General features: G+C 40.2%; 1 protein-coding gene across 1 annotated transcript; it reads right to left on the bottom strand.

Moving 5' to 3' along the window:
• Positions 1-147: 147 nt before the first annotated feature.
• LOC104078014 (sodium channel protein type 5 subunit alpha-like) lies at positions 148-24,332 on the bottom strand (the record flags this gene model as incomplete). Its single annotated transcript, XM_009579473.1, has 6 exons — positions 24,066-24,332; positions 22,256-22,374; positions 16,763-16,852; positions 13,252-13,380; positions 8,476-8,567; positions 148-378 (listed from the first exon to the last, which is right to left on the bottom strand). Coding segments are annotated over exons 1-6 (928 nt in total), but the record flags the coding sequence as incomplete, so codon positions are not given.
• Between the last annotated feature and the right edge of the window lie 3,005 nt (positions 24,333-27,337).

Below are 27,337 nucleotides of genomic sequence, written 5' to 3'. Positions count from 1 at the left end.
AGATCTTTTGAAACCACATCAATGTCATGAAGAGTCAGTAGTCACATAATGCTGCATTTGCTGATTCACATATAGATTTTGGTTAATATAATTAAAAAAAAAAAAAAAACAACCAAGAAACAGAACACAGGGTAAAGAAGAGCTTACCTGGATCACTAAGAAATTCCTCTGAGGTGTTCCACATCCTACCATCCAAGTACAACGTGCCATTGGTGGAGTTAAACTTGGTGTAGTCCCTGACACACTTGTGTCGCAAGTTGCCCATGAAGAGCTGGAGGCCTATGAGGGCAAAGACACTCAAGCAGAAAACGGTCAGGATCATCACATCAGCAAGTTTCTTAACAGACTGGATAAGTGCCCCTACAATGGTCTTCAGCCCTAGGGAGATAAAAGCCGAGAGTTTACAGACTGAGAGGCTGAAATATGTCTGCAGATAGCTACTTTTCATGATGAAAATCTCCATAGAAGGGAAAACCGGAAGGATTTCTACTACATGTTTGTAACTGGACGGCAGAAACGAGAGACAAGTGATCACCATGAATGTTTAGTTTGGCCTACTTTTGTCTGGACAAAAGTCTCGGTATTACTCTCACACAAACACTGATTTAAAAATGGAGGGAAAGAACTGGATGGAGGAACAGTGAGATACAAAAATATTCATGGATAAAGAAAATACAGAATATCTTTTATATTTTCATGGAGCTGCAGTAAAGGCTGTAAAGCCTAAATCCCATTAAATTCTGAGAATGTGAATTAGTTTTAAATCACTCAGGTGATTCTGATAACTTTATCCCTCACATAAACAGATGAAGAGGTACGTAAATGTTATTTATTCCCTGATTATTTTACATATTTTAGTGCCAAATCCATCTCGCTGTCCTCATACGAATAATTCCTCTGTCTTCAATTCATTTGCTTAAGACAACAAGAATTTGGGATTAGAAATAAAATAAATAATATGGGCAATCAAATAAACACAGTGGAAACTATCTGAGTAAAACAACCTGGTTCTCCAACAATACCTGGGTGAAGTTAATCATTTTATAACATGCTGCCAATGTATATAAATCATCTTATTACAAACACCAAAGGCTTGGGTCACACAAATTAGCTTCTCCTGTGTTATTTCACCCTATAACAGTAGCTTCAGTTTATTATTCTATAAATATACAGATATAAATAAAAAGATATTGCTTGCTTTTGAAGTGTTCCTGGAGATCAGCACCATTTGAGCTGATTTAATATTACACGAATGTGACAAAACCCACTCTTTTCAAAAAAAGACCCTTCTAAAGTCATGTGCTGTAGTTGGACGCTAATATCAGCTGCACAATGGTAGCAATTTTGTTGTTTCTTTACTATTTATATTTAATTAATACTCAATAAGTGGTAATCAGTGGTTCTGATAATCAGTGTCACCAGTATGGCAGCAGTAAGAGAAATTGAGTTAAATGGAAAAAAGAAAATGCAAAGAGGAAACAGGAGGAATTCTCCTGGGCAATATTCAGAGGCATGTTGATTTGCTGACTGAATATGATCATACACATTAAATCTCAGTTCCCTGGAATTCCACCCCAAGAGTTTGGCAGCCACAAAGGTTGAGCTAGTGCTGTATAATTTAAAATAACATAAAATGTACTTGAGGGCTCATAAGAAGGCAAAATGTGGTTTTGGTCTTGCTTAAAATTCTGCTGTTAAAGGAAGGGCAAATCATAGTTTCTCAAAGGAGGATGAGCTGCTAGAATGGTCAACAGGTCTAGCAGTCCCTGAATCCAGCAGCCTAAAATATTCCACTCCTGCATAGGGTACGGCCATTAGGTTAACCTGTGAATGATATTAATGGCTATAAAATGGCCATTTAACCGAAAGGGACTGACTCATCAGGTGTGGGTAGCCCTATTACTCCACTAAATTCTGTTTGCCTCTTTAAAGCTAGTTTCTGGCATGGTAAAGAGGGAGAAGTTAGCTCCATGCTTTACTCAAAAGTAAAGCAAAAAATATTGCAGTACAAACATTAGGCAAAAGCTGGATTTTCGTGCTATCTGCACTCCTCACCAGAAAGAGATTTTACAAATGAGGTCAGTTCTATTCAGCTACCTAGAAAAAGGCCAGCTTTGAACTTTTGAGTCCATCTGTAGATTTGGCTACCTGTTTTGATGCCTAAATAAAAAGCGTAGCTCTTCTGATAATTTAGTCTTGGGTGAACTTTATACGTGAAGTGAAACCAGTTTTAGTTGTAGCCCAATTCTGAAGGACTTCCTGGGGTCTCACCCTTATCTAGTGTTAAGAATATAAGACCTTTAAGACAGCCAGGTCTTAAACACATAGTGAGGTGGGGAAAAAGAAATATAATTTGTAAATGTACTAGAATATTTTTCAATTTTATCTAATATTCTGAAATACTTTCAGTGAATCTCAGCATTGGCTGTCCTTTGAATGCACAGATGTTTCTTCACTGAAGCTGGTGAAACTTGGGAAGTCTGAATGCAAACCGAGTCTTAAAAAAGGGAAAAAAGCCAAACCACAAATTCTTTTAATTCAGTACCCTCTGTGGAATCCCTGAGCACATTTGTTTGTAATACAGATGCAAGCTTGGAACCTGCATTTGTATCATCTAAGCACACTAATTAATCTTACTCACATGGGCAAGGACAATGTGAGTCCTAACGTGAATAGGGATAATACTAGGAAACAAGACCTATAAAATCCTAACGACCAATAAAGACTATCTGTTTTCAAAATCAGGCCCCAGTATTGTTAATTTCAAGGTCATTTCATGAAACATGTTTTTCTCAGTTTACTTACTGGGGTTTTAAATAGAATAGTAATCCTATACTATTAAGTTTTACAAGTTCATTCCTTGCAGGTATCAAATAATTTCTTTATGAGAGGGCTTTCTGTTTTACTTTTCTTTTTCTTTTTTTTGTTTTAATAGCATGCAGGCTTCTGAACAGTTTAAGAAGAGAATGCTTTAATAATACAATTGCTGTAATTAAAGACCATTTTAAAATAACTTGTACTCTGCCTCCTAGACCTTTGTTAAAACTTTCCAGGAAAACCATTTGGGGAGTGGTATACTTACAGTCTAACTGGTTTTTTTTTTCCTCACCCTTTAAAAACAAAATTTGGCCAGAAAGTTAAATAGCATCCATCAAGTTGCTTGGCACAAGTCACTGCTAAACAACGTGTCTAAATCACCATTCATTTAAACTTTCTGTGCCTCATAAATGGAAGGGCTGAGGGGAAATAAGGACACCCAGAACCTCTTGCAGGTGCTCTGCATTTCTCTGAATCAACCCCATGTTTTGTAGAAGCAATGCTAGATGTATTCAAATTTAGAGCACTGTTAAATCTTCTGGATAAATAATCCTCCTTTGAAATAGTGCCAATGAGAGCACTGCAATATAGCTTAATAGAAGATACTATTTATGGGGCATTAAAGGCATTTACTTAATTCTTGCAAGTCAAACATCAAACCAGGCAGCATGCAGAAAAAACTGAGGATCTGATCCAAAGCTGAGTAACATCTACAACCGTTAATGACAATGGGTCTATAGATTACTCCCTATGGAGTAATCGATACAGTGTTTTCCTGAATCACTGAATTCTTTCCACACTTCTGGGCCAAATCCTGCTTGCATGACATGAAAAACACCACAGCATCCAAAGTCAGTGGAATGAGGGCTGTACAGGCAGCCTGACATCTGCAGAAAGCAAGAAGGATTTGGCCCAAACATTCCTGTTAATACAGGTAGAAATTAACACATTCAGAGGTTAATCAAATAATCAGTTTTCAAATGCAAATCGGAAACCATAGAAAATGCAAGCAACACCAAACAATGAGAAATGGCAAGATCCCACACCACCATCCATTCCTCCTACGAGATGTGAGAAAGTATTAGCATCATTCAGTATGACATCCATACCAGATGTTGGCAATCACCTACAGAACATCAGACACTTTCATGCACAGTCTGGAAACAAGCGGGGAGAAAAAGCAAAAACAACAAAAAAAAGAGATCGTGACTTGCACCATGACTGTCCTCACCTAGCCTACTCCTTCTCCTGAGGATACGCATGTGTCTTGTAAATGTCTGCAGGTAGGGAGAGGAGAGTTCGCTCTTGATGAATGTATTTTGTCAGTAGCCGCTGACACGTGGGGGAGTAAAAAGTTTAATGGCATGTTGGCAAACTTGAATGGTTGTCAGCATTCCCGTAGACCATCTTTGCATGGAAATGTGACTGTCAGGCCAGTCTCCAAGGAAAACACAAGTATGTCATGTATTTCTCACCTCTGGGATAGTTACTTCTTGAGTTAAGCGATTTACCCACCAGAAGGATGACATTCATCTCTCTGCAGGAGGACTTCAGTGAGATTGAAGCAGTGAACGGGGGTCAGTCTCCTCCACACAGCCTTAATTCTTGTGCTCCAAGCTCTGTTCTGGCTATCAGTAAAGTACTGGATAACATTCACAGCACTATTTATAGCCTTTAGACTCACATTAACTTAAACAGGAGCTGGATCAGGCCCCAAAGTGCCTTGGCCCAATTTTCTATGAGGTCACCTTTCGCCGGTATCCTGTCATTTTATGTGACATGTTCGTGAGGTACACGCCTGTTCCAGAAAGAGCAGTGGAGCTTCTCTGGATACAGGCACTTCACAAAATCCTGGTGATGATGATGATGACGGCGGCCTGCATTTTGCAGGCTTTTGATAGGAAGGCATAGGAGGGTGTACCTCAGGGCTTTACATTACCTCCATTAGTAGTTATCAAACAACGTTGGTGATTTCCATGCAGATAAACTACGATTTGAAACCCTCTATTGTCATGGGAAGGGTTCCTATCAAGAACACTGGGACTTGGAATCGCTGGTAATGGGAGACAAATGAGAGACTTCAGTGAGTTGTTCTGCTGCTGACCATGGTTCCTATCTAGATTAAAAACGAACAAATCCAGTTGCCATGGCAATGTGCAAGACGCTAATTAATAAATAAAATCACTGAATATTAAAGGTTTTATGCTCCCATAGAGAAAATGTTACCTATTTCTAAAAACCTGAACATAAGGGATGTATGAAGAAATTAAAACCTTTTTTCTTTCAATGAGTCTGGATAAACAGATACCCAACTACTGTACAAAGCTTGTTTTCTCTCGGTATCATGGGCAACTGGAAAACAGAAAGAAATGGGTGTGTTTAGTGCAGAAAAGGGAAAATTGAGGGGATCCATGAAGGTCCTCCGGCACGTTAAGGGCTGCCATAGAGAGTAAGGCACTGACCTGACGTCCTACACAGTGTAGGTAAAAAATAATGAGCTGAGAATGCACCTAGAGAGAGTGAGGCTGGATGGGGGTCTGGATCCCGAGATAGGACCTGCAAGTGATCCACGGCCCTGGAGAGCAGGAGATGCTGGCACGACGGCAACCAAACGGAGCCCAAGCTCTCCAGTGAGCGGGAAGCCCAGGGCTTGCTGGTAGATGCTAATGTTTGAGTTGCCGAATCTGGATCTGAACCCGTCCCCCCAGGGCAAATCTTCTAACGGCAAAAGTAATGAGGTGCTGGAACAGACTTCTCAGGAAGACCATGAGGCCTCCACCTTTGAAGGACTGTTAGAACAAGTCAGGTAGAGATATCACGCCAGGTCTGAGCTATGCTAAATGCAGCCTTAGGCCAGGGGAATGGACTCGGAGAGTTTGGGAGAGCTTTTTGAGTCCTGTGAGTCTGTGTCCCCTAAACGTCCCTGTGCCTGCCTGTGCACTTAAAGCCAGGCATTAAAGGTAGGTGAGATTTTTAAAAGCACTAATTGTTAGCTTTACTGACTCCCTCTGGAGTCAATAGTGAAACTCATTGATTTCAAGTGAAGCAGAATGCCTTTGAAAACCAGCCTCTAAGTGCTTTGCTGGACAGAAGCCTTACACCACAGAGGACTTGGCCCGTTACTTTCGGTAAACAATTTCACTGAGCATGCTGAGTCCAAGCATGTTTGTGCAAACATAACTGCCTGATGGAAAAGCGCGATCAATTTTATTGAGGAAAAGCTTAGATATTTGCAAAGGAGAATACATCTCAGCGTTTTTCACCTAAGATGTAAAAGAGGAAGCAAAAATAACAACCTCCTTCTCCCTCTAGCAGTTGAACCCCAAAATCTCATGGAAGATATTAGTGTTCATCATCTTTTCATTTTTAAGCCTATTGTGGAATAATATTTCATCTCAGCATAAGCCTACGTTATCATTAAAAACTCAGACTGATCTCCAAATAAACCACAGCATCATGCCCAATATTTATTTTAAAATGTATGTGTCTAACTGAAAAATGAACCGACTCCTCTGAAATTATCTGTTAACATTAAAAAAAAAAAAAAACACTCTTAGCTGTGTTTTATAGGCAGCTAGGTGTTCCTTGGCAATTTGTAGCTCTCCACATCTGTAATTTAAACATACTCAGGGCACAGGTAATCTTGACAATAAAATCTAAGACCAGATATTCTATTAGCATATCATCATGCAGTTATGTCAGCAAATGATTTAGCTACTTGTACCTAAAAATGCACTTATCAAAAAACTAATCAAATAGTCAGTCAGAAAGAAAAAAAAGAGAATGTGAGTTATTATGTATTACTCTAATAAATAATACTCCTCATCATTTTTTTTTTTTTTCCTATTAACCACCAAATGGAACAACTCTGGTTTTAATATCACTGAAGGGCTTTGGTGTATTTTTAAATGAAGTTTTTCTGGATCTCAATACTCCTTTTTTTCCCCACCAAAAAACCAGCCAAAATCTATCATTTGATGTAGAACAAGATTCTGCTCCAACTCTGATAAAGAGCAGCAGAAAATTGCTATATATATAAGTCAGCAAAATAGACAGGCTCTGTTCTGAAGAGGCTCAAGCTTGAGACAAGATGGAAAGCGGAAGGTCTGGACAGCCCCTGGAGATGGCTGTCCCTCCAAGTTAGGCTTCAAAACGCAAGCGAAGAAAGCTAGGAAACTCCAGTTTTCTTTCTGATTAGCCACTACTATCCCACGTGATCTGTAAAACTGTGCTCAACTTTCTGTTTCCCAAGAAAAAAAAGTCCTTTCTCAGTGTAAATCCAGTTAGAGAAAACATAACAACACCTCTCTGCTGATTACTCTTTTTAAACTTAAAGACAAAAATTAAGACAGGAACTGCTTTCAAGGAATACCAGAACTAATAATCTTAAAGTATTCTTTAAAAGCTATATTTTGACATATAATTTCAAAGAAAAGTACCTTGCTCTTTCAATAATTTCACTGATTTTCATTACTTTAATGTTGGAATGAGGGAGTAAGCCCTAGACCCATATATATGTTTTCTTAACATCTCAATTCCAGAATTCCCATTTCTAGCTTATACTCCGTGTGACTGCTGTCCCTAAAAGTTTACACCATGGAATTTGTTTAGATTTATACTATAGTGTAGATGCGCATAATGTGATGGATGGAAAATCCCTTCTAACCTTAAAGAGCTGTACGTGAGAATCCGAGCAATTCCCTCGATGTTTTGAATATTTTTGACATGTAATTGCCAACATCTGTTCAGGATTATCACCAATAGGATCTACCATGCATGGTTTTTGCTATCTTCTCTACCTTGTCATGCAGGTTGGAGATGTTAAACACTGAGGCTGAATGAGACCTGTCCATAGATAATGCTTGGCAAGAAAGTATTGTCATATGGTTAGTCCAGTGAGAGTGGACTCATCTCTGCATAAATTACTTAATAGTAAATTTTTTTTTTTTTTAAGAAATAGTAATAGATTAGATAAAAAGCTATGAAAAAAGAGAATCCTTCACTACCAGATCTGTAGTAAAACACTGATTTTCTTTTTGGAGAGGGGGAAATCATATCCTTTAAAATGTGAGAAAATGCATGTTGGTGAAATGCTGAATCTACCGAAATCAATGATGAAACGTTTTCTGATCTCTTCAGGGTCCGAAATTTAAACAGCGTTTCTATCGCATGCAAATGGATAAGCACCATGACCAATTAGGCTATCTATGCCTGCAGTCTTGGAACCTCAGCTCATAGCACAGATTTAGATTCCTCTATCGATGCGCTCTTAAACACGAATACTCATTTTGAGGTCATTAACCTTCCATTTTTAAAAATCAATATCCGAAGATTTTAAAGGACTTTCATTGCCATTTTCATATGGTTCATGAATGAGTACTTTATGTATGTGATTCACGAGCCACTGCATACCGCCGTTCTCACAGCAGCACTCGTTTTAATGAGGTCTGTAATTTTGGAAGCACTCTAATTCCCTCTGCCCACAAAAACAGTATTGGAAAACATATGAAAAATGTATTCTATTGACAGGTCACATTCCCTACATTCCTCCATTTCCCAATCAGTATCTATGGTTAAGTCATTTGTAATTACTGTGTTTGCTACTGGAAATGGCATGTAGGCTTTAACTGCAGCCGGAGTGTTTAACCTGATTTTCACCTGAAATGACTGAGATTGTTTTCAGCGCCCGCAGTACTCTGAACGTTCGTAAGGCTGAGACATTGCCCAGGTCCACAAATTCAGTTATGTATCTGTAACAAGGGAAAGTCACACACAGACAATGACAAAACACCAGCAAAAAAAACAACAGTCAAAGGGACAAAGAGAGACAGAGAAAGAATCACTTGTAGCTGAGAGCCAAAACGCAAGGATCAGGGCTTCTTACCTGGGATTACTGAAATAGTTTTTAAAGCTCTCAATACCCTGAAAGTCCGAAGAGGTGAAACACTGCCTACATTCACAAATTCTCCTACATACCTGTAGAATTAAGTCACAGTTATTTGGAATTATACAATAGAGTATGCGACTTGTCTGCATGAAGAATGCATTCATACATAGCGGGAGCAAATGCAGCCGAATGAGAGGTGCATCCACTTTTCAGGCTGTTCTTTGATGCCATTTGTCCCGGGTTTTTCATAGTACACATTATTTCAAATGTTTCTTGAAGTATTAAACTTACTTAATAGGCATCAATTCTTTAAAACTACTGGATGAACTTTGTTATCGTGCTGTTCAGCAATAAATACTTTAAAGATTTTTCCATCATGTAGTTTAACAAAAAATTCTTTACGTTATAGGAAACATTAAGAGTTCTTTTGCTGCTCTTAAAAAAAATAAAAGCTTCAAATACCCACATAATTTTCACATAATAGCTTCTGCAAACTACATATAGGACAACATGGGAAAATATCAGTGCAAATGTTTCTACTGGGTTATTTATTCTAAGATGCTGTACTCTGTGGTAAAGCAGATGTTGGTTTCAAGAGATGCTTAAAATTTTATTTTGTTTTGTACATCAAATCCATGCCCTTTGGCTGCAGGAAGATGGATTTTGAATGAATGTAACTGCAATCCTACTAAAAACTATTTATGATTAAAATACCAATCCCAGCTCTTCACTGCTGTGCCTATCTTGGTTATCACGGAGACCCATGCCACATCCGAGCAAAATGCTCCCAGGAGGGTCAGTTATGGAATGAGTTTGGTTTTATCAGTGTTGTACAAAATTATTTCCTCCAAGTCAGTATACAGTAAAAGCATAGTCACCACTGTATCTTCTGAACAAAACAGCTCTTGGACCCTTTAATTTAACTATTAAACTTCTATTAAATTTCATCTACATGTACTTCTTTGAGGCATTTGTTTTTACATGTTAAGGAAAAAACTCACCTGCTTATTTTACAAAGCCTGCTTAAGTGGGCTTTGTGCAAAGGCCTCTGGGGAGGACAAAGCATCCTCTCCATATCTACTAATCCAGATTATAACCTGAAGAGCAATATTGCTTCTCCTCTTCATAATCTCATAGGGGAGTCTAGGCAAAGATTTACCTGTTTGGTAATTCTTACCCAGGTTTACCCAGTGCTTCTCTCCCAAACTGTTCTGCAGCATGCAAGGGTGGAAAAAAATAATTTGGGGAGAAGCAATAGCATGGGAATATGGTTTTGCTGACCACAGATTTGTAAAAACACATTAATATGTGAACAAGCATATGAAGCAAATACTACTGCTGCTTGTTCACAGTAGTTAATTAACACTTATTTCGGCCATTTCTTGGATGAAATTGCAGCAGACCAGTTCCTCTGTATCAGGAAGCAAGAAGCAACTGGAATTCCTATCCCGAATTTTCCTGTTAGCCACGGAATTGCGTATTGTCTTTAAGCTTTTGGCAGGGCACTTTCCAACCCAGAGTTATAGCTGCCTCTCCCTCGCCTGTTCTGGAAAGTACTTGCTTGTCTGGGACAGAGTGATCCAAACAGGGGCAGCTTCATAATTTCGCCTGAACCCATCCATGGCCCCACATTGGGTCACAAGCCATGGCTGCGTCTGTTAGCACAGGGTGGGAGAAAAGCCCTGAAGACCTGTGGCACCTCTTACACTCTAGTGTGCTATTTAAAACTCTCTGTGACCCAATCTGTGCTGTTTCTGCCCAAAAGAGGAGGTAAGAAGTTATTTTGCAATAACTGTAAAGCAAGTGATGGTCATTCCACTACAACACGCACCACCGAAAGAATCAGTTAGCTCAAAACCCTTTGTCCATCTAGATCTCATGGCCCCCATCAGGCTTTCCCATTTTGAACCCTCATGCCGTCTTTGTTTCCAGATACAAGAATACCTCTAGCATCACGCTAGCTACAAGCAAAGACAACACCAGAGTTACCTGTATAATCAGTCTTACTTCAAATTACTTCAAATTGTATTTATATGAAGGATAAGTCATATCAGGATAGAGTCTATTATCCAATACTCTGTACTACCTGCTGCTTGCATACTTGGGAAGAGAGTTTCACTGTACATATTGCAGATCATATTGCAGTCACTTTTAACTCTCTGACTGCTGCCTACGGGCTCAAGGCAATACTTTTCTATTTCTTTTCTATTCCAGAATTCCAAGTCTTTTTTTTCTATTCTAAAAATGTTACTATAATATGCCTTCAAGTAAGAAACAATAGGAATGGATACTGGTTCTGAAGAACAGCCATTGCTATAATGTGATGTTGAGAAACTTGATTTTTCACAGTTGGAGGCCCCCCTGTTTTAGGGACCTTCTAACTAAGAGATGAAATATCATTTGGAAAGAAAATTGAAATGTAGCCAGGAAAGAAAGCACAGACACCCAAGCCTCTCATTAAATAAGGCTTAAGGAAGTTTTCATGAATCCTTGGACTGGAGCACTGAGTGGCCATTCAAGTCTAGAAGAATCAGAAAAGCAAAAAGAGGTATAAGCCCACAACCTCTGGAACCAAACCCTGGTTCCTCGCTGCATAGAGTGAATCACCTCTGGGCAACCGTCCACCTCAAGGTCTGTGCAAACCTTTACATCTTTCCAGCTTCCTAAGCACCAAACAGCAGAGATAATGTGGACAGAATTTAAGGGATAGCCAGACCTTGTCCCACACTGACTGTTCAGACTTGAATTTCAGTGACAGTAAATTATATGCTCCCAGAGGAGTTCTGCAGAGCCGGGGGTGATGCCCCAACCGCCGCTCGAGCTGAGAAGATGAGGTGGAGCAGATGCATTGCCAAGGCTGTGGCTCAGCTTGTCCTTTCCTCTTCTCCTTTCTGCCTCAGTGTCAAAACCCTCCTTCCTTGTAGAATAGAGGGAATCCGTGCACAGAAGATCTCCATGTTGTGCTGAATTCAGAGACCTGCAAATGAACTCACATCCCAACTCACAAACAGATGAACTATCGTACCCTGCTTTTACCAGCTGTCTGATGGACAGGACAGCAGACTGGTGACACTTTGTGTTGTTCTGTCCTGCCTCTAAACGATGCAGGACAACTGCACTCAGCACTGCTTGAGCAAAAGTTTAGCTGAGAAAAATACCTAATGTGTGCTGACCTCCAAAAGCTCCTCCCCATCTGCGTTGCATTTTTTTTTTTTAAAGCTTATCAGGATGGCCAGATGTCAGTTCAGCCAAATCCATGGGAATGTAGCAACAGATACCAGGATCCGGCCCAGGGCTGCCTTTGATCCAAAGCCTGCTGAAATAAATGGGAGTCTTCCCGATGAAGTCCACATAAGTTTTACACATCTTCATGCTGTTCCTCTGCTAAATGCTGCTAAGAATATTGGTCCTGATCCCTGCAGCCTACCAGAGTTTCGCTACCAAATTCAGTGGTTCTCACGGGTGTTTGAACTACGTTTGGTTGAACATTTTTTACCAATTTTCGTTCCATTCAAATGTCACGGGCCCAGGAGTTCGGCTCAAATGTCAGTGCTAGCAAGCTTGCATCTCACCTAAGGCTGTGAATTATGAGGTTTAAAGAATGCAGCTAGAACGAAACTAAAACCAGAACATAATATAGGTACCATTAAGCAGAAAATACAGGGAGGTCAGATTAAATCCTTCTATGATCAGGAAATGGGGCCTTTCAGGGCATCTCTACTAGCTGCCACTTCAAGATGACATGCTCTATTCATGTGCTTGTCTCTCTTCTTTCACTATGAAGAAAATCTGGATTTCTAACTCAGCTGGAGATACCGACAGGGTCAGACATCTGCCTTTGGCCAGCGCTTGGGCTGGCCCCGTGTCCGCTGCGAGCGTTGGCTGACTGCTCCCCTGCCCCCGCGTATTTTTAGCTGTCTAGATGCCACAAATCCATCAGCTCCTTCAAAGCACCAGAACCCCACGTCCTGAGTGAACTCTAGGTAGAAGTATACAGCTGAAGGGGAACACCATGTTGGGGGCCAAATTTCTATTCCCAAAATATATAAGAAGTTTCAGAGGCCTTTAAATTAATTCCCTACAGTAGTTGAATAGTAATTACTTTCAGAATGAAGAGGGTTTGTGAAGTGAAGAACGCAAAAACAGCTTTGGTGGCGTTATGGATGAATAGATTATAAATAGGGATTCAAATACATGAGTATTCAGTCACACTTACAACACTTTCTATTCAGGGGTCTCAAGCTTCCCAAAACTATATTAGGGAGGCAGGTATTATTACAGGTATTTTACAAACAGCTCTCTCTGTAGAGCACAGAGAGAGTAAATAATTTCTCCAAAACAGTCTAGTGAATTGAGAGAACAGAATCAAGAATTCCTCTGACTTCTTCCTCTGAAACACTCAGGAAAACAAACTCCATCCTAATATACTTCAGCATTTTCTCATTTTCAGTACAATTTGAGTGAAAAAAAAGAGAACAACCAGAGAGTTTTTTAAAAAGTTCTATTGCATATTGCTGTCTTGAAATATATAAAGGAGTGCTACTTACGCCATAACAATAACACTGAAATCCAGCCAGTTCCACGGATCTCGAAGGAAGGTGAATTCTGTCATGCAAAATCCTCTCGCCAATATTTTTATCAATGACTCAAAAGTGTAAATGCCAGTGAAAGTGTACCTGGGGAATAAAGTGGCCAAGATAGGCAAGAGCATTAGCAAGCAGTAGATGGCAGGAATGGCAGAGGCACACTCAACCCCATCCTACTCAGACGAGACCCTCCTGCCCATCTCGTTGGGGTTGCTCACGTGAGGCATGGCTGCAGCACTGGGCTGTGTATGAGCAGCTTCATGTGGGGACCAAGGAGCATGTAAGAAATGGGAAAGCGCTCATGACAGCCACAGGATGAAGATAATTTTCACCACAGGGTGTACCTTGATGAATCCTCACTCATTAAGTCAAGCATGAATATTACGCTACTAAGCTGTGCTATGGGACTTTTGAAGCTCTGCCTGCAATCGCCAGTGAAAGAGGAACGGATTATGGCACATTCCTTGTTGTTTCTCTGATTTGAAGGAGGGTGGTTGTTCCATTCATACCTCTCATCTCTTCCTGCCCAGGCCATTTTGAAGGACAGCAGGTTAAAAAATGTCACCACCAGGTTTTTATTAGCTAAACTTCCCTTGTGTTTCACTATCCAAGGTAAATCACACCAGCCCTCAGAATTAAACAAGAGAATGCCCTCTCTGAAAAAGAGGAAAACCACTCCCACCCGAATACTATATGTAGTAATTTTGACCTGCTTGACAGTAAAAGAGACACAAGGGTGTTTTCTCCCTTAGTAAGATAAGTTGTTTATTACCAACAGCCTCTTGACTGTGATGATCTTGGATAGAACATACATCTTACTTTTTGTAATAAAGATGATGCTTGTAATAAAATTTAACAAATTCTCTGTGGAGGACAGTAATATATCTGACTTATAACATTCAGATCTGTATTCACCCAGGGCTCTACCTACCATCAGAGACATACTTCAGGGCATACACCACCTCTTTTTTAATGTTTCTACCTGAGACATCTAGCCCAATGGGATTAGGTATTCTAGGCCATATCTTAATAAAAATAATAAATGTTTAGTATCTACCACTGGCATTCCCTACCCCTTTTCTCCAAATGGAGATGCAGCTGATACCAAAACCTATTAAAAAAACCCAAACAAACACCTAAAATCCCACAAAACACAAATCCCGTAAGTCATGATGTTAGGGGCTTTCACTGGAAACACTAGTTGGGTTTTCTGTTCAGTCCCTAAATATCAGTAGCTATAATGGTGCCGTCACACACAAAAAATTGTAACAGTTGGGATTCCTGTTTGGTAAAAAAAAAGGTGTAAGCAATTGAAGGTGGTAATATAAGGAAGAACTTCATTACGCATAAAAAGGAAGTGTTTTCTCTTAGCTGTATTCCGCTGATCTGCAACTGGGCACACATACAGGTAGTGGCAAATCTCACGCCCTCCTGCCATCATGTCACACAGTAGAGCTAGTTACATGTGTCATAAAACCTCAGTATGCTTCATCTTAAAATGGAGATTAGCAGGACTGTGTTTGTCCAACAGTGGGTGTAAAATGTTTCTCGTATCTCCCCTTTGACCATACACTTAAGCATTATCTTGTATCTGACTTTTCATGGCTCCTATTTAGTTGTGCTCTGGTATTTCAAATATAGGTCATCCACGTGACAGTCTCTTTAAGCATGTGTATTCAGTAATACATGCAGAAAACACATGCAAAGAACTAAAAAAAAATACTTAACGGTACATAAGCTCATTAAAATGATAAAGCACTTGTATTTATTCAGCATGTCAGATGGTTTAATTGATTGTACAATCATCATCTAATTCTAAATGGATGGGGCAAAGTCCTCCAGCAGCTGAACAGCTTCTTTAACAACAGAAGTCAGGATCTTTTAAAAATTTTTCGTTGGGGTAAGTTGAATGGATTTCTTTTTTTCAAAATGGTAAGGAAAATGTTTTAAAGGAAGATCTAGGACAAATATTTGCACAAGGTTACCCTTGTATCCCCTGTGAGTCTCTGGAATGGCAGAACAAAATAGATTAAATGTATCTTTTCCAAATCCAATATTAATCAATTTGAATTAAAGTTCATCGGGTTATTTTGCTCCTCAAAAGTACTTGCCTTTGATTTCATTCTATGCATTTGAGGAGGAAAGGCTGAGAGGTATGAGGGGATGCAGGAGAAGAGGAAACATGGAAGGGAAAGGATTTACTCCACGCTGCATGAAGCCCTTTGCATTTCTGCTCTAAGTTTCGTGCATGCCCTGCTTGGTGCACTGATAACATCAACCACATTTTCTTGCCTACGGAAGACACGACAAGCACTTCGATATTTTCCTCCAGAATGTTCAAATTCCCAGCTGATGAGATGTCCATGTTTCAGCTGAATACATCATGGCTATGGTAGTGTGTGACAGTTTTCAATAAGAAAAGGACAACGTCAGGGGAAAAGGAAAGTCACAGACATCTTTGAGGGTAGTACACTATACAGAAATACATGAAACATCCTGGGATTAGGATGTTGTTGTGATCAGATGAAATATTTGGTTCAGTGCTATCTATAATTAGTAATTTATGGCCTAGAAGATGTGCCCTGCATGATTTTATGAAACTTAAAATAAGGGCATTTTACTGTCTTTCCTTACAGCCCTGAGTAGACCAACCACCAGGCTACAGAGCAGCAGATGGCTGTGTTTATTATACGTCAGTCAAAAACAAAAAGTGTGTTCCGATTGGTTCAATGAGCCAAAATAATTGTTTAATGCACTGTAGGTTGATTAGCTTGTGCATCTGGTATCTGTTTCTAACAGCAATATTTAAAAGCAACTTAAAGAAATGAAATGGGCTTTCTGAAGCCCGTTACTCTTTTTTTAAATTAATTTTTAAAAATAGAACAACCAAAAAAACCTTCAAGTGATATCTTTGCTAAAAAGCTAAAAAGACAGGAATCCTCATTAAAGTGTTCCCAGACAATTTTATGCTCGCTCATAAAGTATGCCTACCTACGATTACAGGGGAACACCTCTCGTGATGCGCTCAGTCCAAAAGAAACTTTTGCTTCCAATAAGTTTCAGTTTAAGGACAGAACTAAGTATGTCCAGAAAGTATTTGCTGAAATAATTCAACTTAAACTCCATCAGCCTATTCTAATGTGTCCAACCATCGAATCTCTTGCATGGGAACTGTGGAAGGCTGGCCACTTTCAAGTGGAGTTCTCCTCATACGTGATTTCATTCAGAGCACAGCAGGTGCATTTAGCACGAAGTATGAGTTCGGTAGACTAAAAATTGTTGGTTGACTTACTAAGGGAGTTTTCACAGGCCACAAACGCCTGGCAAAATATTTTGTCAGGACAGATACTATGGTCAGTATTACTGGAAAGAAATTAGACAACAGGAAACAAGATGAAAAGAAGAATGTAACAAATGGAAGAGGAAGGACGCGATAAGGACAGGGCAGCTGTAAAATAGCAAGGATACTTACTCAACGTATTTATTCCATGACGGAGTCTCTGATTGTGCCATGAACACACAATTAGTTAAAATAGTGCACATAATAAACATACTGAACAACGTAAATAAGCTAATTAAGGAAAACAACACATATGTCATAAGACTTCATAAATTTTTGTCATTTCACACAAGATGTGACAGCTCACTCATAATTTGCAAGATGCTTAAAAAGCACTATAAACATTTGTTTGCAAGTGCAGAAGGAAACAAATCATTATATAAACATAGAAAAAATGAGGGAATCCTCCCCGCTTTTTTTTTTCTTTGCCTACATCTTTTACACATACTTTATACAGCAAAGAAATGTACTGACTCTACAGTCTTCTGAAAATACAATACCCCAAATTTACAGCTGTGTCGGTCAGGTGACAATGTGCATAGGTGCACAACTTTGTATGAAAAGAGGGATTAGTCTCATTTAAGTATCTACAGAAAAACCTGTGTCTGCAAATTCCCATTTTATTTTGCATCCTGAAACATTTCTCAGGCAGTAGGGCAAGTTATAAATCTGGTCTTTCTAATCTTTCTAATGGGCTTGAGGTCTTGCTTTCAGTATAAAGTTTCACCAAAAGCTAATATGAGTTTCAGAGCACTAATTTTCAGGCTTGGACTGCAAACCCGGTTGGCAAATACACAGTCTTGGTCTGCAAAGCTGACTGCCTCAGCTGAGGCACCAGTTTCCCTAATTGGAGGCTAAAATGAACCTCCCAAGTGTATAGTCCATGCACTTAGCTGCTAAACTGAGGCCATAAATATGAAAAGGAGCACCCTAAATCGAATTCCTGAAATTGAAAACACAGTTTTCAACTGCTCTCCTAAAAGCACATGCCACTTTCTGTAAAAAAATTAGAAAACATGATGGGATTCTCCTGCATAAATAACAGGTCCAATGCTACTGGAGAAAGTTTAACTAACGAGTTTAAGAGGAGAGAAGATAAGGCAAAGGAAAACAGCCAACAACTCAGTCAATAGGTTGGGACCCTTCTCAAGAAGGAACAGTAGCATCCAAATGTGTATTTCTTTTGCCTTCTTTAGGAAACAAAAGAAGTTTTTTTTTGTTTCTCCCCTTTACTGATCCTGTTGGTGATATTTTTTTGTTTAAGAATAGCGATCAAAGCATATAATTTCAAAAGTATGTCCTGAAATGTTTGCATACAAATTGTCCTTTCACAGAGCCAAAATCTCTGCTGAATACCGAGTGGAACGTTTTCCGATGGGCCGCATAAGCAACCAGGAGGTTAAATTGGTAGTAACCAACCTGCGTATTCCCCAGCGCCACTGCAGAAAGCAGTAATTGAACTCAAAGGGACTGTTCATCTCACAAACATTTTCCACTTCTGGGGCCTCTGCTGAAGGACTGGGAAGGATATCTGATATCCAGTCGCATTTTCTCAAGTCAGCCTGAGATACGTTTCTAGAAGTTGTGTCCATCTGGTTAACACAATTAGGTTGTAAGCTGCAGCTAGCCTAGCAAACGCTGGATTAATTTTTCAAATACAGTGAAATGCTATGAAATGCTATGAAAACAACAATTGTAAAACAGAGTGGTCTCTTCAGGCCACGCCAAACACATAGTATCCTCCAACTGAATTCCAAGCTAGGAAATTCCTCTACAACCACCCATTTTAGGATCACTGGTCTGATTTATACATCCCTGTTTCCTTGTGGTATAAGTTGAATCTAACAGTTTTCCCAGATGCTCACTTATAGGCAGATGTCATCACCTTCTTGTTGAAACACCGAAGAGAATATACCAGAGAACACAGGTTGAAAATGTAAGGGGTCAGCTTTGGGACAGCAAATGCACTATGAATTCAAACTGAGTTTCATGACCAAGCATGTTCTTTTACAAAGAACATAAAAGAAAGAAACATTTCAGCTGGTTATGCACCAAAGTCAGAGATCTGTATTAAAAGAAAGAGAAAACAGAAATTCCTCCAGAATGAAAATGAGCATTCCTTCCTGAAATCTAATGCAATAGATGATGATCTACTCAGAAAGAACAAAGTAAAGGAGATGAAATTGAAATAATCTGTATTAGCACCATTGTCTGTTAGCTATCTTAGAACTGCTATTAATTCCAATTTTTGAAAGCCTACTGATCCATGAGTTGGCATGGCTAACACATCCAGAAGTATGGGTTGGATTCTGTTATGGACCACAAACCAAATATACTAAGCGACTCATCAGGATCCTTTCTGCAATAAATTAAACCTATTATTTCCAATCTGAAGTTATAGAATAGGCTTTGAGCAAACTGATTCTGAAAGTTATAAATTTCATCTTCTAGCACGAAGATATTGAGTCAAACACGGCATACTTCTATTCTAGACTTCATTATGATGGATAATTGTTAATTAGCAGACTGAATACTAGAGGCTCTTTAAGTGATCATTGCCAAATTACATATAATACGTGCAAGCAAAGGTTAGGCCCAATCAATAGTACATATAATTGGTGCTTCACAAGGTCTCATTTTCCCTTACGGAGGAAAGTGTGTAAAATCAGATGGGAGAAAAGTTGCAAGCAGGAAATATGAACAAAGATTGGAAATTCTTTAAGAAGATTTTTTTTTTTTTTTTCAAATGGGCCAGAATCCATAATTCTAGCATCAAGGAAGGTAATTTTGGCCAAAACCCCATTCTGGATCAGTGGCAAACTGAGAGCAACTACCTATAATACCTAGAAAAACTAGGAATAGCAATTGCTATGGATTTTATACAGGACAGCAAACTGCTTGGAGAAACTAAGGACACCACAGAATGGTCCTTGGCTTGCAGGCAAGAAGAACTAAGAGGAGTCTTTTAAGCATAAGGCATCAATGAAACGTTAGCAGTGGTTTAATCTTATTAATGGGTGGAGGTAGTAAATGTTAAAGATGTTAACAATAGCTAATAATGATGCAGAAGGCAAAAGGGTTCATCCAATGCTTCTGTTTTGCATTTGATATAGACGGGATGCAGGCCTATGCTCCCCATGTCCTCTGTGACAGAAATGGACCAGGGCCTTGTTCTGGGCAGCCATCTGGGCCATGGTCCCTTCATGCGGCCTCCTAGACTCTGAAGAAGAGGAGAAACACCTAGAAGAGGTTTAGGGGTACGTTGTTAATTGAAGTAATTCACATTACTAGGAGGCTGTGGATATTTTTTTCTCTTGGAAAGGTGTATTTTTGAATGACTAGATTGATCAGGCTTGGCTGGATGAGCAGTGAACATACAGCACCTACCCTGCCTGAAGTCTCAGAGGAAGAACGCCACGTGCAGCTACTTAACCACAAAATGTGACCCCCACAGCTTCTTTATAGGACGATTTTACTCTGTCCTCTCTGTCCTGTTCTACCGTTGGCCTTCAAGGTACAGTCAATGACTGGAAATGGAAATACTAAAGAAGTTGGTTCAGACACTTACGTGACAGGACACCGTTTTTTAATGCTCTTTTTTGACTTTTGCCCTGGGGAAGATAAAGATTGCTTGATTACACTCACGCAAGACAATAGATCTGGTTCCCAGATTCATGTCTGTGATATTATCTGCTTGAGTACCTGCCGATTCAGGCTCCTTTCCGCCTGGGATATTGACTGCCTGCTCAGCCAATTGGCCTTTGTGTTTCAGGTTGATGTGAAAGGTCGTTATCGACAGAAAACAAATCAGTGCCTGATGCAGGAACTTCACCGCTCTTTCACTGGGACTGGAGCTGTTGCCTCCTGCCTGTGCTTGCCGAAGATTGAGCTGTTGGATTTCCTGACGTTATCAACACAAGGTGATAACTTGGGTCTTTCTGGAACTAAAATGCTATTTGCATTGTGACCTTCCACTCCCAAAATTTTACACTCCTTATCTGACCATATTTCTGTTCCTGACATATCTTTCATATTCACTTTTCTGTGGTTTTTATCCTTCAAAGTAACGTGATAAGGATTTCTTGCATATTTATCTTTTGGTTGACTGCTACAAAAGGCATGTAGTTCCTTGTATTACACATACCTGTGACCTTTTAGTTCACCAGCCAGTGCAGAAGAAAGTGAGCAAAAGACAGAACAGGCCTCCAAAGCTGGAGCCAATATTCACACATACATGCTTTTTTCTAAGAAGCTCAATTTTCAAATTCTTCTCTTAGCCACACTCGTGCAAATTCATTGACCTCAATTAACTTCAGCAAGGCTGTGCTGATGCGACTGTACCTAATAAACACTGTTGGGCTCTGGGTATGCAGCAGCATGTGCTGTACTGCTTGCACGTATAACCTAACCCATAAGCAAATCTCTCTGCAAAATTCTATGGTGTATTCTTAGTAACCATACTAACGTCTTGGCTGATATCACATATTCATTTTGCATAGAATTATTGTTACTAGAAGCTGCCCATTTTTCCTCTTGCTAGAATATCTATATTCTCACTTTTTTTTTTCCCTCACCGCATGGACAACCAGTGGGAATCAGGTTTCTTTCCCTATTTTTTCCCCTGAAATTTGATAATAAACTAATGATTCTAAGATGCTACCTGCTTAGTACTTATTAGTTCTCTCTGGTGAACATGGGCATTGCAGATGAGGGATTTCCATCACTAAAACATCACATGATCATCACAGCAGCATGTGGAGTCTTTGAATTATAACTGCCAGGTCTCTCATGCGCACTGCAGAGAAAGCAGGCAACTCATGAAGAAGGGTGTGTTTTTAGTAACGTTCACACAAAGCTGAACATTTGGGTCAGTTTGGTCTTCCAGAGAGATGTGACTATGTCAGAATATAATGTTTCTGTGGCCACATTAAAAAAACAAGCCAAAACCAACCGCTGCATATATACCTCTCTCTCTGTCTTACATGACTTCAGAACTAGAGCTAGGGGAAATCAGGCATTTCCCTTCCATTGAAAGGTCCAGCAGGCCAGCCTGTGCTTTCACTCCTAGCTGAATAACACCTTGCAATAAACAAATTAAAAAACCAACAAAACAATTTTTTAAATGTTCTGTTCCAGGAGAGCAAAAAAATTCAGTTCTGAGGCAGTTCAAAATTAAATTGCGTCTGCATACAGTGTCACAGAGTCTCACGGGAGAGGTTGCTTAAGTGCTCAGCAGCAAAGCTCTCCATCAGCGTAGTTTTCCCCAGGTGTTCTCCAGCCTCCTGGTTTCCTTCCTTTCTAAGGTACTACACCCAGTTTCTTCCACTGACTTTTTACCAAACATGATCAGGCCCTTCACACCCTTTAAACCTGAGTAAACTCACCAGACTCTCCAGTGCAGTTCACATTATCTGATGCCAGTAGTAGAATATAGTCATTTTCGTAGCTCACATAACAATATAAAATGAAACAAACCAAAAATCCAAGTGCGTTTCTGCTTGTGCAAGCAAATGCAGCCGAAAAATTTAAAACAGCTTAACGAAATAAAATGGTTTCTGACTTCCACCCATCTGTGTTTAAAAACCATATAAAATACACAAGAAGGGAAATCAACAGAAAGGATATGAATGTACCAAAATTTTAATTGCTGCTCTTCTGATTGGATGGAAAGGACTAAGTATATACAAGACAGGAGTGGCACTAAATCGAAAGATTGTCTTCCCTTTGTTCAGTACTATAAATGTCTGGAAAACAAAATAGAAAATGAGAACATTCAGTATTTGCATTTATGCTCAGCTTTTCCCAGCCCACGTCCCATTAGGAAATTCCTGCCAGTATCCCATACGTCTTCACCGCTCCCTCCAAGACCCCCAAATTCCTCTTCATTCAGTGGAGAGTTTTGTCCAAGACCCTCCCAGCAGAGCCGTTGCCTGTCCTATTGCAATACCCCAACTATTTTTTCTTCCTTCACTCCTTACAGGGTCTTGTGCCACCACCTGCATCACAGGGCTGGGAAGAGAGTGGAATCACCTTTAAAAATGAAAAACAACCTGGAGACTAAAATGTGGTGGATACGCTCTTCTTCCCAGGTGCCGGGAACCTTACTATGTTGTTACTCCATATTCTCTACCTTGAGCACTTTGTTGCTCTCAGTCGATGTTTTTTGTCTCACCAAGTAAGAAGCTGCATGAGGCACAGTTCCACAGCAGGATCTGACCCTGGCACTGAGGCACTGTCATTGTACATTGTACTCAGGTTAATATAGGCGGAGGAAACCCATACTGTGAGTTATCTTAAATCCAAAGCAAACGTGAATTTACAGAGCTCTGAGGATGCCCCACCATCCATCGAATATTAGAGGAACTAATATTCGATCAGAGACAGGATCAGGACACCCAATAGATAAACTCTAAGCAACTCACCCACCTTGAGTCTAAGGCCTTCATGACACTAAAATTACAAATCTATATCCTGCTGCTTGTGCCTGGGGATAGCAGGCAAATTAAAAGGTAAATTAATTCTGGCCCTTCCAGGTAAGTAATCTATTTGTCTTTATCCATTTAACTTTTATTCTGTAGTTCTTGCACCTGTTTTTACACGGTTTTAATAGAAGTAGCATTGTGGTCATATTAATTCATTGTTTACAGGAAAGAGCATAGCCCAAAATCAGGAACATCAGTACCTGAAAGAACTGGAAGCTGCCTGAAAATACACTGCGCTTCCAAGCCTTACTTTGTCCCCTGTGTTGCAAAATGTTTGGAAAGGGGAACGAACTGTAGTAAGCAACCAGCCCAGCTCTGCTGTCCACAGCCGTTTGACAGAAGCTGTTTGCACTGTTGTGGCTTTGGTCCAGCCTACACGTGATTCCTCATCAGGTGATGCTCTCTTTGGGACGAAGCTTACCCTTCTGCAAAGTGCCAGCATTGCACATGCTACTCACATCTCCCTTCACGTCTATTTTGGTCATCTTAAATGGTAAAAGAACCGCTGCTCTCCAGGAACGGTTGTGGAGGTGCCTCCTGCTCTTACGCAGAGTGCTAGCACGAGACCCAAGTCACCCAGCAGCCCTTAACATTAAGGGGCTTAAGTGATAAACAGACCTGTGAAGAGTCAAGGCTCCTGCAGAAGGCAAGATAGGGTAGGAAAAAACCTCTGGCTTAATTTAACTCAGCTACTGCTCTGCTCTTTTCAGACACTGTATATTCATACTCAGAGTTATCTGAAAACACCCAAGTTTTAATTATGGTTTTTATTCCTCTTTGCCCTCCTGCTTAGATGTTTTCTGGGAGCCCTGCTCATGCCGAAACTCTGGTCCTTAATCTGGAAAAAAATATTTTTGCTGGCTGTAGAAAGATAAAAACCAGAACCCTCAAAACAGAGACAGTGTTTATGCTTTAGCAAAAGCAAAGAAGCAGGATAGTTGGCTGGTGCTCACCTTACGATCATTGTAGAAAGGGTCAAGGTCCTCCAATGGCTCCCCAATGAGCTCTGGAGGAACAGTCCCATAGATATCGGGCAGCTTCTTGCAAGCTTGCAAATCAAACTGCGGCTGAGGTTTCTCTTCTTCGCCCAGCTGCTCTCTGTATTCCTGCTTTGCATTCCTTGCAAGCTTCTCCGCGATTCGTTTCTCAATAGCAGCCAAGGATTCAGGCGTGAACCGGTGGAAGCTGTTAGTACCCGGTGGTAACAAGAAGTCAGCCATCTTTTCATCCTGCTTTGTCTTTACTGGTCTTTACTCCTAGTAGTGGAAACAGCTGAAACAAAAAGTACCAAAGGTTAGTGACAGGAGCTAAGCAAGAAGAACAAAGCTATCGGAATGAAAAAAATAACCCAAGTATCTTGTAGGCTATCTGTTATCAGGAAACCCTTCATCTATTTTTATGTGGTTAGTAGAACATCAAGGAAAACAGAAATGACTGAAACTGTAATTTCAGTTAGGAATCATTCGTGATCAGAGCTAAAAAGACTTTGTAGATAGACTGTGGAGTATTCTTAAGTTTTTCAGTCACTTGGAATCCTAAATCCAAACTAAGGAGTAACTTAGATTCATGCAAGCTTAAGTTTCATTGAAAGCCACAGGGATTTGGATTCCTAACTCATTTTTGAAAATGCAGCTCTGGGAGTGGATGAACAATGTGCCAGAGATAACTGCAGGGCAGATTTAAATCAGCTGATCTCTGGCCACTTGATGCAAACTCTAAAAATGCCCCAGCTGTTCTATTCCAAATTTAAAGAGTGAAGGGTCAAGTTCAGATTCCTAAATCACATAGAAATTCTTCATAATCTCTGTCTTAGGCTTCTGCAACATAATTTTTATTTTTCTTCAGGATAGGAAATACCATCTTCAAGATAGCTGTCAAGACTTTTGAGCATTTTCCTCTCCTCCACACCCTACAATCTGAAGGATGTTGGAAACTCAAATGTGCCTGGCAAAGCCCTGTGACCTTCATGAGAGCACTCCAAGCTTCTGAGACGCTAAATAGCCACTGCTGCCAGTTCATCACATCTGAACACCAGGCTCCTTCCATCCAATACCAGTTGGGCAACGAAGCTGGTGAAGGGTCTAGAGAACAAGTCCTATGAGGAGCGGCTGAGGGAACTGGGGCTGTTTAGCCTGGAGGAGAGGAGGCTGAGGGGAGACCTCATCGTGCTCTACAACTACCTGAAAGGAGGTTGTAGCGAGGTGGGGGTTGGTCTCTTCTCCCAAGTAACAAGCAATAGGACGAGAGGAAATGGCCTCAAGTTGCGCCAAGGGAGGTTTAGACTGGACATTACGAAAAACTTCTTTCCTGAAAGAGTGGTCAGGCCTTGGAACAGGCTGCCCAGGGAAGTGGTGGAGTCACCATCCCTGGAGGTATTTAAAAGACGTGTAGATGAGGCGCTTAGGGACATGGTTTAGTGGGTATGGTGGTGTTGGGTTAACGGTTGGACTTGATGATCTTAGAGGTCTTTTCCAACCTTAACGATCCTATGATTCTATGAACATCTAACCCAAACCTGTGAGGTTTGACCATCTTGGGTTGATGGTGCTTCACTGCCAACACTTCCAATGCCTGCCTGAATGAAAATGAGTGAGAATTGCCACGTCTTCAACTTACACGAATAAAGCCAAGCATGAAAAACACAGCAGAACAAAAAGCCTTCTTGTATCTGCACTAAACAACACGGATAGCTGCGAAAATTAATGTAAAACTACTGTTTGAAAAGGGATGAAGCTTATCCCTGTTCTAGTAGCCTGCACAAATCCATCCAAGTTCACTAAACCCATATTGTGCAATTTAATAGTGACTTTAGTGGCATGTTTTTCCAGCAACAGAAACCCTCACTATGCAACAATTAAAACTCATTTCACAGAAGAAACACAGCCCTTGTTGTTTTACCACCACCAGACCATTCATACTAAACCAGAATACAAGCTGGTGACAAACAAAATCGTAGATTTTGAGGTGGGCTACCCTATTGCATTTGTCGATGTGTGCAGGATACAATTCTTTGTTCAGCTGCAATTGTTTTTTTCTGCTTTCAGATGGTATTTGTCTATTTACAGTGGATAGTTCCAGATAGTCTGCTTCTATTAGGCTCTGTGATGACAGCATTTTTGTTAGCAAACAAGACTTTAACTGGACTCTGCATGACAAATAGCATATTTATTGACTCAATTTATTTGAGTAAAGTATTCTTTCAAATAACTACTGTTTTTCCTATTCTGACTTCGTTTTAAAATGAATTCATTAAATTGTCATTGATCACAGCCTATCATACAGGAATGATTTACTGGAGCTTGTACATTATATTCCACATTACTGCTTGTTTGAACAAGCAGAGCTAAAATGAATTAGCCTTCCTGGAGTTTGGGTATTCTGACATTCTTCTTTATTTAGATTTATTCTCTTTATTCCTTTCCCCCCTCCCCCCACATCATTTGTTTTATCCCCTTCCTCCTGAAAAACAGGAAATTAGAAGCTTTTCCACAAATTGAGTTTTCTTATGCTCAACGCTTTGTGACTCAGCACCAGTGCAAGCAAATAGAATTTCACTTTCTCTAAATGACATCAGTACAGGTGGCCAGAGAATTCTCAGAGGTTTTTTGTCATTTCAATTTTTGTTTCTTCTCAGTGAAACCTGTCTCAGTGCTGAAGGGGACAACAAAAATCAGTGGCCGATCAGTACGTCTGGAAGGGCACAGACTAAGTCTCTAAACCGGAGAGGAGATCGTTGTGGGCTGTTAGTTCAAGTATAGATAATCATGAGCGCTGTGAAGACAGTGAATGGGGAATGATTGTTCGCTTTTTCTCATAATACAAGAATGGAGAAATTTCAAATGAAATCACAGAGCAGCAGGTTTGAAACAACCACTGGAGCCGCTTTCCACATGGCACAGAGTTATCCTGTGAAACTTGTTGGCTGCAAATGGCAAGGATTCACAGAGCCACAAGACAAATCCCAGGGGAAAAGATCCATTACTGGTTTTAAACACAAAGATGTTGTCTCTGACTGAGAAAATCCCTTAGCTGCAGAACCTGGGTGCATGCAAGAAAGACTACTTATGTTTGCCCTACTTTTACACTCTTCCTAGGCTACCAGTCTGGAGAAACCCATCATCTTTTGTCCTTACGTAGCACTAATGGCAACACAAGACAGCCTACGCTGCCTTGGACAAGGGCTCAACCTGCCTGCCCACTCCTGTGGCCGGCCCGACTTGTGAAG

Source organism: Fulmarus glacialis, unplaced genomic scaffold (genome assembly GCF_000690835.1).
Source record: "Fulmarus glacialis isolate BGI_N327 unplaced genomic scaffold, ASM69083v1 scaffold24256, whole genome shotgun sequence".
Taxonomy (NCBI): domain Eukaryota; kingdom Metazoa; phylum Chordata; class Aves; order Procellariiformes; family Procellariidae; genus Fulmarus; species Fulmarus glacialis.
Note: the sequence above shows the minus strand (reverse complement) of the source record. Positions and strands in the feature narration are given on the sequence as shown.